Source organism: Equus quagga, chromosome 1, assembly GCF_021613505.1.
Source record: "Equus quagga isolate Etosha38 chromosome 1, UCLA_HA_Equagga_1.0, whole genome shotgun sequence".
In the NCBI taxonomy this organism is placed as follows: domain Eukaryota; kingdom Metazoa; phylum Chordata; class Mammalia; order Perissodactyla; family Equidae; genus Equus; species Equus quagga.
The window spans coordinates 37,861,403-37,877,505 of NC_060267.1; the positions used below are offsets into that span (position 1 = coordinate 37,861,403).

Sequence of the window (16,103 nt, forward strand, 5' to 3'; positions counted from 1 at the left end):
GGCAGATTCCAGCATCCGGTGCTAGAGGGGATGGTATTCCACTGGCAGTGTCCTTTTAATAAAGTCCTCTTTTGCTTAAATCAGTCAGGTCAGTTGGTGTCTCTTGATGACAATGAAGAAACCATTTGCAGGACATGTATGCTGATGGCGATGATCAATGGAGAAGGAGAAATTGATGTTGTAGAAGAGAAGTACAAAAGGGAATTCATAGAAGGCAAGAGGGATGGGATCCAAATGTGTCAATATTCAGTTGATAGAGTTACATCCATAGGCAAATATTGAGCAAGAACCTGAGAGCCCCCATACACTAAGGTACCATGGATAAGCGAGATGGTCCCTTTCTTCTAAAAGTTATAGCAGGGGCTGGCCCCGTGGCTGAGTGGTTAAGTTCGCGCGTTCCACTGCAGGCGGGCCCAGTATTTCATTGGTTTGAATCCTGGGTGTGGACATGGCACTGCTCGTCAGACCACGCTGAGGTGGCGTCCCACATGCCATAACTAGAAGGACCCACAACGAAGAATATGCAACTATGTACCGGGGGGGTGGGGCTTTGGGGAGAAAAAGGAAAAAATAAATAACATCTTTAAAAAAATAAAAAAATAAAAGTTAGAGCAGTGCTCCTCAGGTATTAATGTGCATGTGAATCACCCGGGAATCTTGTTAAAATGCGGATTCCAGTTCAGTACAGCTGGGGTGGGGCCTGAGATTCTGCATTTCTGGTAAGCTCCCAGGGGATACCGATGGGTGCTACTCTACTGATCCTTGAACATGTTGAGTAGCAAAGCTTTAGAGGTTATAAGCAGTGATAAAAACTAAACCTTCGAGTCTGTGACTGGGAGAGTGCCTAGCAATAGAAATACAGGGAGTGTGGGGAGAGAACGGCTAAGTTGGTTGGGCATTTAAGTTTGAGGTGCTGATGATGTCTACCTGCAAATACCCAATCTTTCAAAAAGACATTGAGATTTGGGCACTTGATGTTCAGACTTGATAGTTATGTGCAGACAAGAAGGTTGAAGTTCGGCTAGTAAATGAGAATGGAATATAGAAAGTAGTTTGTGGGTGGAAACTTGAGAGTATTTCCTCTCTTTAAAGAGTAAGTAAAGCAAGAAGGAGCCAGAACCATTAATGTAGTGTTTCCCACTGTCTTAGAAGAGGAGAAAGAGAAAAATTACGGACTAAAAAGTTTAACACCAGGGGCCGGCCCAATGGCCCAGTGGTTAAGTGCGCACATTCCTCTACAGTAGCCTGGGGTTCGCAGGTTCGGATCCCGGGGGCGGACATGGCACCGCTTGGCAAGCTATGCTGTGGTAGGCGTCCCACATATAAAGTAGAGGAAGATGGGCACGGATGTTAGCTCAGGACCAGTCTTCCTCAGCAAAAAGAGGAGGATTGGCAGCAGATGTTAGCTCAGGGCTAATCTTCCTCAAAAAAAAAAAAAAAGTTTAACACCAAAACTGGATAAAATTTTAAATTCCTTTAAATGTTGGATTTTAGGATTTAATTTCAAGGGATTGTAGCAGCTTCTGAAAGAGAGCAATAAAGGAAATAAAATTATGCAAGTGTTTATGTTTTAAATGAACTCATAAGTGTAGTCTAATTACTATGTTACCTAATAAATGAGTAAAATGCCTTTTTCTGCTCTCCATACCAAAAATACATAAAGGTTTTAGAAGGAGGGACAGGAAAGTGAATTGCCAGTAAAATCATGTTTTGAATTTACAATTTTAAGGAAAAATAAATGAGTGTGGTTTGTTTGTAACAGTTTAGCTAACGAATTCACAAGCAGATGTTTTACGTCAAAGCTGCCATTTTCAGCATAATATGCACAAGTGAAGAGAATGGTTTTGACATATTATCAATATTGCAGTCTTATCAAAAGTAACATGCCAGAATGCGTTTGTTCTAAAAGGGCATTGACTTTCAATAAAATGTTTTTGTTGAATTACAAAATTTTAAAATATTTACAGATCTAAACCTAGAGATGGGCCAAGAAAAGTTACTGATAAAAAAGTTAATGGATAAAACCATTGAATTTTATTCTGCTGACATGATCAGGCAGTGGGCATTGAACAAATTGGACCCTAAACCCTTTTTAAAGGCATACTCAATGAAGAACATTTTGCCTGTGTCACTGACGGTATCTAAATAGTTGACTGGGTGGTGCTCTGGCCCCATTTAAACAATAACTGTCACTATTTAAACTGTATTTTTACAAAGTCAGTGATTATGGCATTCACATAGAAAATAGCTCCTATCTTGGGATAAGATTACATGGATAATATGGTTATTATGATACTAAAATATCCAAATTACTTCTTTGATGATAGAGGATTTTGGTGTAGGATGAATGAGGTCATGGGGTTCAATCTCCTACTTTGGCTTTATTCTGTGCCAGGGCCAGTCGGCCCCATAGCCAGTTGTCTCACAAACAGGTGGAAGAAGTAATTTCCCCAAAAGGCTACCAGTTTCAGGAGGGGCTTTAGAGGCACCAAGAAGGCCTGCTATCCAAAATAAAACTCCTCGTTCATCAGCTGATATCTTTCCATCTTCCTTTTACATAAGGCTTTGAACCTCAAGAATCTTTTTATGACCGAATAAATACAAACTAATGCAAAGTTCTATGAGAGGACAAAGAAAAACCAGCTGTTTTGACCTAGTGGGTCAAGAAAGATACGACAGGGATGACCTTTAGGTCTTGAGAGCTAGTAAAGGTAAGGTCGTGCAAGTGTGTCAGCCAATGAAGGATTTGGGACATGCTACTTCTGTGTCCAACCTCCTACAGGGATACAGGTGGCAGATGGAAAGAAAAGATGCGATGACCATCTTATATAAAAGAAAATTTCACATAAGGCTAATTTTTAAAAAATGAGGTGGGATACTGTGTAATGCTAAGTTAATTTTCAGAATTTAGAATTTCATAATAAAGATCTACTTGAGCACTGTTGAGGACTAGTGTCTCCCCAGAATTCCTGTGTTGAAGCCCTAACCCTTACTATGATGATATTTGAACCTGGGGCCTTTGGGAGGTAATTAGGTTTAGATGAGGCTATGAAGATGCGGCCTCCATGGAGGGATTAGTGTCCTTCTAAGAAGAGGAAGAAAAACTGGAGCTTGCTCGTGCTCTCTCTTGACCATGTGAGGAACACAGTGAGAAGGAAGTTGTCTGCAAGCCAGAAAGAGGGTCCTCACCAGTAACTGATTCTGTCAGCACCTGGATTTTGGACTTGCCAGCATCCAGAACCATGAGAAATAAACGTTGTTTAAGTCACCCAGTCTATGGGATTTTGCTACAGCAGCCCGAGCTGACTAAGACAACCACCAATGAATAGAAAAGTACCCTTTTATTGAGAGGTAAGACAAATGTATTTACAATATTCAATTGTTAGATCATATAATCTGACTGTGAGACTTTTTAAAGCAGCAGTATTCCAGGAATTACAATTTATAAGGGGAAAAGAAAAACATTCCAGATATGTTTCTGTTACAGAAAATACATTTGAACAATGCCAGAAACACTTAAGGCTAAGCAGTATTAGACCTTTTCCTCCATCTTTATAGCAATAATCAAAGTACATTTTTGTCACAAAGACAGAAGGCTAACTTGGGAAAGGAAGAAACAATACAACGTACAGAGCTTTCTGTCAGAAGACTAGTGTGTTTAAAAATAGAGCCGCATCAATGGTTCTGAATAAGAAATATACAATGCTGCCAAGCAGTCCCAAACTCACATTTGAGATTAATAGTGGATTGATTGAAAACTGAAAACTGCTCGAGCCTCTCAATCTTACTAAGGACTGGGAGATTATCAAATCATTTACATGCTTCTGTCTAAGAATGCTTTCTGAAATAAGATTGTTGAAAAAGAGATCTCTGTTACAGTGCAAAGAACATTTTGATAGAAATTTATGTCTACAAAGAAGTTAATACAGATGTTCCTTTATTAACAGATAACAGTTCCTACATTAACAGATACTGTTCTTGCTCTAAAAAGGCAGAATTATCTAGCCACTATAAATAACACGGGTCAGTCAAAAATATGTATAACTGAGTCCTAGAGGGCAACTTGTACAAGTCAATCCTGAAATATGTATATATTTGACACTCTCCAAGTGAGGATATTACTTTTTTGAAGACTATTAGACACAATGCTAGGTCTTTTATTATTCAACAACTATTGAGGTAGGAGTCTCATTTTGTCAATATCATCTGTTTTCACAGATTATGTCATATGTCAAATGCCAGTACCAAAGAGACAGTAATCCACAAGACTGAACCATCAGGCTATATACCAAGTCTTTCCTTCTTTAGACGAGCAAGGTTGGGAGTTCTCTGTGCATTAAGCAATTTAACTAAAAATAACAAGCTGTAACATATTTTGTAGACGTTTGTAAATAAAAATCGCTAATTTCAATTATGATTTTATGCATTAAAAAGCTTTGCAACTGTTTAAAAAAAAAAGTAAATAGTGCAATCATTAGTGGTAAAACAAATAGTACCATGGCTGTTGAAATGTGTTCCTACATCTACCACAAAACTGCCACCTTGGAAAACTACTAATGAAGCAACAACCACTGTTTCTTACTGCCTGTCAAGCAGCAAGAGCAGAAAAAAAACCATCATTTTTTTAGTGTCACATTTTTAAAAACTATAGCCAGTTTAATTACAGCAAAATAACTTCAGCATGTGAATTCAGATATCTTCTCCATGAATTCAAGATGAAGAATGATCCTATGAAGCATACATCATGCATATTGATTTTTATGTTAGGAAAAAGCTGAAAATAAGGGAAGAACTCAGCTTACATGAATAGCCCTTAAAAGATAGCTGTAAGTTTAACCTTTTAACATGCTACCTCTTAAAGTAAACATTAGCAATAGTTAGTTACTTTGATTTATGTAAAGCAAAATAATAGAACTGCTAAAATTAAAAAAAAAAAGAAGGAAAAAGAAAGAAAAACTCTATCATGACGTGGAAAAACCCATTTGGTTTGCATCATTTCATATCTTAAACAAAAGACTACTTAATGAAACAAGCTGCGTAACAGACTTCTTCATGGTCTAGAATGCTTTTTGTTAACTGCGTACACGTAATGAATGATAGATACTTAGGTCAGACTCCCAAGAAGTATGAGTATTTCCAGAGTGTGTTGCTGACCAAAACAAGTGCTTAGTCAGCTCTAACTGAGGAACTAAAAGCTAGTAAAGAATGACCTTTGTATCTTCCAACAGAGACTATCTAGTTTAGATTTTCATCTGGCTTTAAAATATTCAGATTCAGAAGAATCATAAAAGTTTTATTTTAACCATGTTTACAAAAAAAAGTGATTCATACATCAAAACTGGGTTTTCCTTGGTTTTAATACATTAAAAAGCCATAATCCAATTGAACTCATGCATCACTTTCAGAGACACAGTGCAAGTGGAAATATTTTTGCCATTGCAGTGGACGTTTCTAAAAAGCAAATGCCTAAGGGTGCTCCTGCACCTTCAAAATAGAAAGAAAAGAAACAGGCACCACAGTTCTCTAAGGATGGCTGTGTTTCGCACATTGTGGAAAAATAAAAAGTGCCTTCAAGAGTTTCAATATGCATTGTAACATAGATTTCATCTCCTTCAATTTGCTTGCTGACATCTCAGATCACTTGATTAGAAGCCTGTTTTCACTGCTTCTTTGTTAACTGCTGTTGGTATTTTGTAGGCTATATGTTTTAAACTTCTGTAAAGAACATTGCAAGCTATTTCATGTGATTTAATTTTGTGCTGAATAGTCTTCGAAGGATTTTATAAATAATACAATATTTTAAATGAGTCTTCAGTTCAATTGTTGTTATACCATATTGTTGCTTTCTCCAACTTTATCTACAAACTGCAAAGAGAAGAAAAACAGATAATTAAAAGAAAGCCTACAGTATTATATAACATTATATTAACATTTTAAATGTTGACTTAAAAACCCAGCTTTATAAGAAGATTTGTGGAAATTTAAGGTATGACTGACAATGACTAATTCAGTATTACTCACCACTATCCTCTGACACGTAAAGGTGTATAAAAATTTTTTTCTCTAAAAGTTGTTTTTGCATGACATGTTATACATATATGTGACTTTAAGGGTGCAACACGAGAAATGCAACACAATGAATAAAAAAATTGGATAAAATGAAGTTAACACTGTTAGCTTAACAAAAAAATAAAAAATAAAAAGCTGAAATGTCAGCCATTCATGCATTAATGAACCCAATAAGATATTTCAACTGACCATTACTGTGGATCTCTTCTGGGCCTATGTAGTCTTTGAACAAACAGATTTAACTCCATTAAGTTCAATAATTAACAACAGCTATTGACTAAAAATACTTTAAATGTGTATTCTGGACTTAATACTGAAAGCGGCAATGGCATTAAAAATAGATGTAATGATGCAAGCGTAAATTTATAATTACTGAATATAAGTTTTAACACACATTAACGTAAGCGGTTATTTACTTTGGTTACTCCACCCCATATATAAAGCAAGTGGGCTTTCTTCAGCATTCCAGATGGTGATGCAAACAAATATTGAAACAAAGTAATTAGTGGAGACATTAAAAGTTACATAACCCAAGCTACCATAGAAATCTAGCCATCATCTAACTCTTCTTCCATTTCACTATTCACATTTTCACTTAAGCATTTACTATAATGAAGTAATAACATAGGAAACATAATTTATGGTATTGGGTGTCATTTATGCAAATACTGAAGAATCCTTAAATTAAGGACACGAATAATGATTACAACTCTATAACTAGAAGTTTCAATAATTTGAAAGCCATTCTAAGTATAAATAACGTTTGACTACTGTATGAGTTTGGAGATTAATGCCAATGAAATCAGGACATACCCCTATAAGCCTACGTTCTAACATTTTATATTATCACAAATAGATGCCTGGCATACTGTAACTAAAGTTGCTCTGAAAGTACTCAAGGAGTCACTAGAATTTTAAGGTAAATTTAGGTGGAGAGGAAGCACAACATTCTCTCTCCAAAGATAACTTCAAATACCTAGGTTGTCTGGGCTGTGATGTTCTGACTCTAAAATTGACTTGAGGATGGAAATGAGATTAGGCTTATAGTGGTACCCATTCTTCCAGTGGGTAAGCCATCCTTTAGCTCTTTGAGAATTCAATAAATGCTATGGACTGTCTCTCCAGAAAAATCTACAGAAATCTGTAAACAATTTTAGGAAGTTGATGGCCCACCCTGGAGAAACAGATCTGATAAGACAGTTCAAATTGTGCGTGGAGCTAGGAACAGAATTTTATCATCTGACTCGCAGTATAATAGTGCTTTATTTAATTGTCTTAATGCACTGCATCTGGTGATACAATCTAAGAAAGAAAATATTTCTAAGAAATAATGATGTCCTTTTTATATTATTACTTCTAAAATTAGAGATCATATAAAAGTTAACTGAAAAGTGTCTTGAACTCTCAAAGAGAAAGGTTGCAGAGCATATCAATCTCAGTTATATTAAAAAATAGAGAACAACATTAAAAATGGATACAGTGAAACAAAATTTTAGGCCTTGTAACTTTAGCAATGATTATTTTCTCTGGTATGCTTGGTAACCATGGTGTATGTGATACAACCATCATAAAAAACTTATCAGTTAATCATGTATCAATTACTCAAACTTCTAGAAGCAAAGAGCATCAAGAGTTATTTATTTTGATGGTTTAAAAGTTCTATTTCCAAATATATGATTACTTACTGATCTAATTCCAGGTAAATTCAAGAGGGATCCAAGGACTGGCACTCTTCTAATAAAGCCAACGACCACAGGAAAGAAGCCCCTTGGAGAGGGAAAAAGAGTTGTTAGAACTTATACATTCTCTATTACCAAAATCAATCGCTAACCAGACACACAGAAAGGATCCTGCTAAAATTCTGAATGCTTTAGAGACTTCAAACTTCAGTTAACATTTCTTATCTCTCCCTGGGTTTGATCTTTTCCTTAATTACACACCTATAATATTTTGCATATACATCTGTAACAATATTACTACTATATTCTACTGGTACCTTTACAGTCTATTTCCCATATTAGAAACAAGAGATTCTCTAAAGTAGATTTGGCATTTAATTCATTTTTACATCTCCTATTGGTAATACTGTGCCTGGCAGACAGAAGACAAAGGATATATATTTCTTGAATAAATACTTAAGTCAACCTTACTTAAAGGTATTTTCTCACATTGCATACTATTGTTTATTCACTTGATAATCGTAATTTGTAAAATGCTAACTGATCAAAATCTCCCATACTGTATTTGGTATAAAATTTTCTAATATGTATATGCACTAACAAAATTGCCATCAAGTGGCAGTGACTATGCAGTATTAGATTCTATGTATTAAAATGCTGGATCTATCTATGTATATGCTTAGTTGATGAAAACAGCAAACATAAAGACAGTGCCTTAAAATGTCAATCAAATGAATTTTATTGCATTGAAAATACAAGATAATTTATACCCTTAGATAGGCAATCATCTACATTCAATAAACATTTTTATAGTTGACTGAGTTATCTAAAACTGCAAGAAAAGGATTCAATGTAAACAAAAATACATTTAAGACAATTATAATCTTCTTATTCATGCTGATGCAAATATCTGGGATTTTGTAATAATTATTTAACATACTGGTTTATTGAAAGAGAAAAAATAGAATTGCCTTACCTGAACAAGAGAAAGAATCCATAAATTTCGAATATCATGCCTATCAAAGGCCAACCAATAAGGACTACAAAAACACCTCCCAGGAAAAATCCTGTAGCTTTCATTTTATGTTTTTGGAAGAAGAATCTGAATGTTCTTTCTAAACCAATTACAAAAGCCAAGCCAGCTACAAATAAAACCTAGAAGAAAAAGAAAAGGCAACATAGAAAAAGTAGGTAAACACACTGCATAAATTGGAAAAGTAAGCTCAAAGCTAAGTATAATAAAAATAAGCACATCTGGCTTTTAATGTTGGCAACTGGCCAGAGAAAACGACCATGCACACCAACAGGCAGAATCAAGGAGTGGGCTAAGCATGTTAAGGTTGTAGGTGTATTCCACTCTTCTCAGTCCTCTGCTATGTTGATTAAATGGAGAGAAAGAGAAACAAAGATGAGATGTTACCAATGGGCATCTGAATCTGCAGTGGTTTTCCCAGGTTAGCTAGATGGGGATGGCTTACTAAAGAAGATGAGTGGCACGGCAAGAGAGGGAAGCTGCCCATCAACATGTCACTCGAAAGGTACTCCTGGTTCTGAAAACTTCACCATGGGCTATAGGAGTTCCTATGGATGGAAGAAATACTGACATGGCCGAGCTGATAGTAGAAGAAACCATGCAAAACCAGGAAGAAGATTCTAGTTTATTAATTCCAGAATATCTGGTGGCAGCAGAAATAAAAATACAGCCATGTGTTCTCAGATATACATATATTTTGTATGTTTTCAGACAGCAGACAAGAAACGGTCATCTATTAAAAGCTTGCTTTTCCCCAGGATTTATTCCCAAATATTGCCCTTCTTCATTAACTTTCTCTAGGGAAGAATATTTCACACAAAAATTTACTAAGCCTAATGGTTAAGCCTTATATTCTGAGATACCAATGCCATTTATATTATTATTTATCAAAATAGCAATTTTGTTATCTTTTATATTTTCCAATGAAAAGCCCAATGGTAATATACACTTCAAAAGATATTTAATCATCATTCAGTGACTTTCTTGCCCTTGTAGAAGGATTATTATTTGTTTCTAGAACTCTTGTACAACCTCCATTCATGAACACATTCCAAACCAACAATATACATACCCTTCTTAGCAAGTCAACTAATAGAGATATATTTTTAAAAGGTTTAAATGGTTTTAAAAAAATCTGTTTATTTTATGCTATTGAACCAAATGTGAAATTTCAGATGTTTAAAGTAAAAACATATTAGCAAATTAACCAAGACACGGGGGCTATCAAGTCACCTATTTTGAACTATTTAGAAGCAGCCTTGATTTAATCTACTGTAAATCACGTAGCAAACACTTAACAGAGTGGTCACGGAATTAGAAAACCTCATTAAGTGTTTACCTTTTATTTAAACAGAAGGCTGACAGGTCTTATTCTGGATGGAAACAGAGAATCTAACAGGAATCTTTATATGCGTAACAGTAAATTATTTCCCCCAAATTTAATAGTAGGCAATAGTTTATTTGTAGTTAAACTTTCCTTATGAATTTAGTAAAAATATATATTGAAAAACTCACATTTCCAATAGCCAGTAGTGCTTTGTCAAAAAAGAGAATCATTCCAAAGAACAGGAAAAACACTCCAAATCCTGTTAATCCCATTCCAATTTCTGCAATATAAGTTACACGGTTAAGGGTAGAGAAAAATTAAAGTTACACTACGATCCCTGTAAACTAAGAAAATTTTTCAGTTTTTCTTTTGGCTGACATAAGGAAATAGGTCCCCAACATTTCAGGTTAACTTTATAATGACATTTATTAAGATGGACAACAAATTAACATCAGCAAATTACCTCACAATTTAAACTATGAATGGAAATTTCTAATCCTTACATGAGACAGCATTTCTTACAAACATACCCATAAGAGAGGAAGATAAATCAGGATTCTAAGTTTGGTTATATATTTTTTCCCTCTCAAGAACCCCTCTGACACCAGACCTAAATATATGGGTTTACTTTTACTATTTATCTCCTTTCATAGTCTACGACTGTTATTTATACGCACAATATCTGTAGTTCCTTCTTTCCCCTTCTTAAAATTAATTCCTTATTTAACTCAGTGGAAATGCTACGGTAGGTCAGCACAATGTATTTCACTCTATTATACACTGCTTCTCACAGTGACAACAGGAAATACTTTGAGAATCAGGTCGCTGTCTTCTCAAGTTAATCTGCAGAAGGTTAGGCATCACTTTTAACTTCTTGATGGCTTATCATGGATTTATCTTCTAGAACTTTATCTAAACTATGAATCCAGATTTAGTCTAAGAGTCCTATAATCACCTCTCCAAAGTTTCAAAGAATACTGTCTTACTTAATATTAATATTCCGGGTTTTTACTCTTTGATTCAAAACAAAGAACTGTTGATCAAGTCCTAGATGCTGCAGCTGTTGTAGGTACCGAGTATACAGTGGTGGACAAAGTGTAGGCTTTGAAGTCTACGTTCACTCCGTATATAAAACTAATAATTTTATTGCCTTTACATTCTCTAGGACTTCTCTTTTCAGTCTGAAGAGTCTTAACTTTCTAAGGTTACAGTTGTGCTTTTCTGTTAATGCTGCAAAGCACAATCCACTAAATCACCTCCTTGATCACTTTCGCTTTGTTTTCAGGAAAGTCACCAATCCTTAGTTTACCTAGACGCACTATCTGCATAAAACAATGAATCAGAGCAGAAACCATCGTACTTTTGGAAACACAATTTTAAATACACTATTAGTGATTTCTGATCTGTTACTTAACATTTTTGCCTCAGCTCCAGAAGGCTAAAATCTAGGTCACTGCTTCTTAAAAAAAATTTTAAGCCATATAAAATGTTCTGATGAGTTGGAAATTTATATCACATACTTTTTTCCACATCCTCCACCTCCTCAATTTACAGTTAACTACTCCTTCCATTCCAGCTACCTTTTTCTTCCAAAGTTAGTCTGAAAGAATTCAGCTGTCTATAAATATACTGCTAAGTATATTCCACAGATGCAAATTCCTGTGACAATTTGAGGCTGATACTTTCATGTTTAAATGCTTTAAGAAAATTTACCAAAATAACTGGTTAGATGTGAGACATAATTTCCTAGAGGATACTATGGTCAAAAGAACAAGTAAAATTCCATTAAGTAACTATTCAGTAGCTAGGATTTAATCACTGGCCGCTGAGTTATTTGAACATGACTAATTTCTATCTTTTCACAAATTATCCTAATGATAACATAAAAATTTTGAGATATTTGCTCAACAGAAAGGAAATGATATGGAAATACACTTTATGTACTGAGAACTTACCAGGAATTAGCCATTATGAGGTGGGCTACCTCGTAAATAACTTATCCTCCCAATACTACTCCAAGGTCGGTATCGTTACATCACTTTAGAGAGGGAGGAAACTGAGGTTTAGAGAACTGATTTAATTTGCTTAAGGTCCCACTTCTGGTTAGGCATTTGAACTCAGGTCTATTTGAAGCCAAAGATCGTGTGCCACACTGCTTCCCACAGGATTTTTTTTTCAGGTTCAATATGTTGGGTTAACGAAAGTCAAGGGCATGGGAGTATAGCGAACTTCTAGAGGAGTGTCTTTAGGTGGTTCAAGTTTAATGTGATTAGTTTATCTAACATAAGTAGATGTCAGTAGAACTATTAAAAATGGACTGTGGTGAAAAAGGACAATGTCTGAATATGATTTTACGCTTAATGAAATGTTTACAAAAACTATGTTGTAATTACTTTAACAAAACTGTGAGGTTAAAAAGTAGCATGCGCCCCATGTCTCATATAGGCAACCAACTTCTCAGAGATTAGGAACTTACCCTGGATCTCAGAATCAGCAAATGTGTATGCGTCTGGGGGTGGGGAGGAAGGGTAGTGGCACTGTGGAGTCATACTAGACTTCAAATCCAGTCTTCAGACTCCACAGCTTACAGCTTTTTTTTTTTTAAGATTTTATTTTTTCCTTTTTCTCCCCAAAGCCCCTGGTACATAGTTGTATATTCTTAGTTGTGGGTCCTTCTAGTTGTGACATGTGGGATGCTGCCCCAGCGTGGCTTGATGAGCAGTGCCACGTCCACGCCCAGGATTCGAACTGAGGAACCACTGGGCCGCCTGCAGCGGAGCGCACGAACCTAACCACTTGGCCACGGGGCCAGGCCCCACAGCTTACAACTTTAACATGGGGACAAAAACATTCCTACTGCTTCATCCAGTGGAGTCCAGCAAGACACAGTTGCCTGTATCAGCTTTGCAAAAAGTGACACTGGCATGATGTTGCCACGTATTCTCTGATCTGAATGGGCCAAACGTCTCAAACTGACCTCACTGTGCCCTTTTCTCACCTCCGGAATTCCCTTCTTCCCTATGCCAGCGCATTCATAAGCCCTCTGGGTATTAAAGCCCTACACAGAGCTGCCCTCTCACCACCAGAATCATACCCAGCAAAACAGATTTATCTTCCTTTTGTGCATTAGCAAACCTTCACTTCTCCTCCCCGTGTGTGTGCGTTTTTAAAGGAAAATCTGGTAAAAGCAATCTAATAAAATGAATTTGTCTGAAATAAAAAGCTCATTGTAGAATTTTCATAAGGAAAGATACGTTTAATCCAATGGCAATCACTGTTAGCATTTTGGTATCTTGTTTACAATATTTTAAAGCAGCACTGACTTTCTTACTATGCCCTTTAAAAAACAAAAAATTTCACAATAAAGAACTCCACTGAATATCAACTGAATATCATGGTAGAATTTTGGGCAATGTGACATAATGAAGTAAAAATTTAGAGGCAGCACAGGAACTGCCTCACTCCATCCCCCTCAATAAATTTTCCAGGTTTTTTTTGGGGGGGGGGGCATAGAATGCTATTATAGAAAACCTTAAAACAATTATGAATGGCTATTTATTCTGATCAGTACTTGGTCACCCTCTCCCAGAATCGGAATCCCAGAATAATTCTGGCAAATCACTTGAATGACGGCCAATTCCTGCAGTGAAACACACACATAAACAGCATTTGAAATCCAAAGAGCTTTGGTTCCCCAATCATTTTTTGTTCCAATCCACTGTCCTACCTAAAACATTTGGCAAATGAGCAGCAAAGAGTATAATTTCATCTTCCTCATCAATTTAATGAAGTGAGGAGAACGCTTCCTATTCTGCCCCTATTCCTACCCAACCCCCTTGTTCTGGCTTTTGGAAGGATGTAAATCAGGCACCTGCCCCTAGAAGAAGTCTTCAATAGGTGAGAGTCTCTGGGCACTGCATAAGTAATTCATATTTTTATCTATGTAATAATCATAGACTCAGAGAGGAGGAGTAATAATACTTTAGATAGGAAAATGATGTAGAAACTAAATCCTGCTAATCTCTTTGGACAACCTAATTTTAATTTTGAGTATCAGTCAAGAGGAACAGAGCACTGTGCATCATTAAGAAAACAGCCTCCCAATATCCTACACGATCTCTCTCTCTCAAAAAATGTATAATTCTACAGGATAAATATCTAATATTGAAACTATTTTTGCTATGGAAGAATTTCATCATTCTAAGATCCAAATAAACTTTATGTCAAGTTGTCTCAGATGCTAGTAGGGTACAGTGAAAAGAACAAAGGTTTTAAGTCAGCTGACCTGGGGTCAAGACTTGTTTCTATCACTTTCCTTATGACCACACACTGAATTTCTTTTGAATCGCCTTTAATTTATAAACACGATATACCCCTCTCTGCCTTGTAGGGCTCTTATAAGAATTAAGCATAATGACTTATATGAAAGCACATAGTAAACTAAAAGAACATGCTTTTATACAATTGCTTAAGAAAAAAAAGGGACTATACCTATATTTTCTCTGACCAGAAGAAGTGAGGCCAATAGATCAAAATGGGCACCCTTCCTGGGCCAGCGCAGATGGCCCCAGGGTGCAGACCCAGTTGAACCTCAGGAAGGAAGGGAACCTGACTGGAGTGGTAGTGTGTGTGGAAGACCTTAGAAGCTCTGTGAAGTTCAAGTCACCCATGACTTGAACCCAAACCTTAAGTCTCCACTTTAAAAAAGGGTATTTTAAATGAAATTCTATTTTCATTTCAATACACTGTTTAATTCTTAAAATCTTGAAAATCCGAGTAAGTTAACCAGAAAAAGAAAACAAAGGCGTGGCAGATAAAGCAAAGTTGAGGCAAAAAGACTATCACCACCATCAAAAGAGAAGCAGCACAGGGTTGGGCAGAAATGTAAACAAAAAATTATTAAGATAGACACAAAAACAGGTAGAAAATTGGAAACGTTATATTGAAAGAAAAGGAAACAGCAATGTTAACCTGAGACAGAAGATAGGCCTGGAGAACTCTGTGGGAGGCAGAAAGCTATGCTAAAATAATAATCCACAAAACACAGTACACCATATTAACGAAAAAAGTTGTTTAACTGAACACAAAGTGGCTTTTTACTATTGTGGAAACGTTAACTGGCAGAAAAGTGAAGTTGTTTGAAGGTATTTTTGGAAGGCTGCTTCCAGGGGTGGCAAAAGGCGAAAATTCAAAATATTGAGGTGTAAGCATATTTTCAGAAAGAGCCTTCAATAGGTGACATGTAAAATAGCGCCTCCCAAACAACCAGCCAGTAACTTGTACAGGACCCCAAGTATGTCACGTGCAGAAATGTCCCCTAGGATAGGGGCCCGGCATCAAACTTTCTCTTGTGGCCGTCAGCAGGACAAAGCACCAGCTCCCTGGGAGCCAGAGGCGCGACCCTGGTGCGAGACAGACGCTCCACGAAGGCTCCCCCCGCGCCAGCTCGGGCGTCTCCTGAGACCCCACTAACTCTCCGCCCAGGTCAGGTCCGCGACTGCAAGTCCAGCCCCCACGCCCTCAAGGCAGCCTTCCAGGTCCCCGCAGCCCTAGCTCAGCCTCGCAGGCCGCCGCCCCCAACACGGACCTTCATTCATTGCCCTGGCCGGAGAGGCGGAGGGGCGGGCGGGCGAGACCCAGGAGTGTGTGGGGCTCGAGGCGGAGGCCCCGGGGTAAGTGCTTACTCTGGGTGTCCGTTAAGGAGATCATGGTTGCAGGGGTGAAGACAGCGGCGACAGCACGTCGGGGGGCCCAGGGTGGGAAGCAACGTCGGGAGAAATGAAGCCGGGAAGCAGCCTAGATGAGAGCCGCCACGTCTTCCGGAAACACGCAGCCACCCCCACCCCAACATCAAGACCGCTTTCCATTGGTTAAACCCGCTCCCAAGATCAACCAATCACCACTAGTCTTGTTCGGTGACGCGCATGGTGGCCACACCCTTGACCAATTAGAGAAGGGTGTTAGTTGCAATTGGTTGAACGGAGCGACCCGGAAG

The 16,103-nt window shown here is 37.2% G+C and overlaps 1 protein-coding gene across 1 annotated transcript; it reads right to left on the reverse strand.

Annotated features, from left to right (window-relative positions):
* Positions 1 to 3,322: 3,322 nt before the first annotated feature.
* GOLT1B (golgi transport 1B) lies at positions 3,323 to 15,938 on the reverse strand. The gene is made up of 5 exons (XM_046639453.1): positions 15,793 to 15,938; positions 10,297 to 10,388; positions 8,725 to 8,903; positions 7,755 to 7,836; positions 3,323 to 5,865 (listed from the first exon to the last, which is right to left on the reverse strand). Exons 1-5 carry the CDS (start codon positions 15,815 to 15,817, stop codon positions 5,827 to 5,829), a joined length of 417 nt encoding a protein of 138 aa, XP_046495409.1. The 5' UTR covers positions 15,818 to 15,938; the 3' UTR covers positions 3,323 to 5,826.
* Positions 15,939 to 16,103: the final 165 nt, after the last annotated feature.

Coding starts and splice junctions, on each gene's coding strand:
- GOLT1B (XM_046639453.1), bottom strand. CDS start 15,817: ATGATCTCCTTAACGGACACCCAGA. Junction 8,904..10,296: donor CACTACTGGCTATTGGAAAT/GTGAGTTTTTCA, acceptor TTTTTCTTCTAG/GTTTTATTTGTAGCTGGCTT. Junction 5,866..7,754: donor ATTTACCTGGAATTAGATCA/GTAAGTAATCAT, acceptor TTCTCTTTGCAG/TTTGTAGATAAAGTTGGAGA.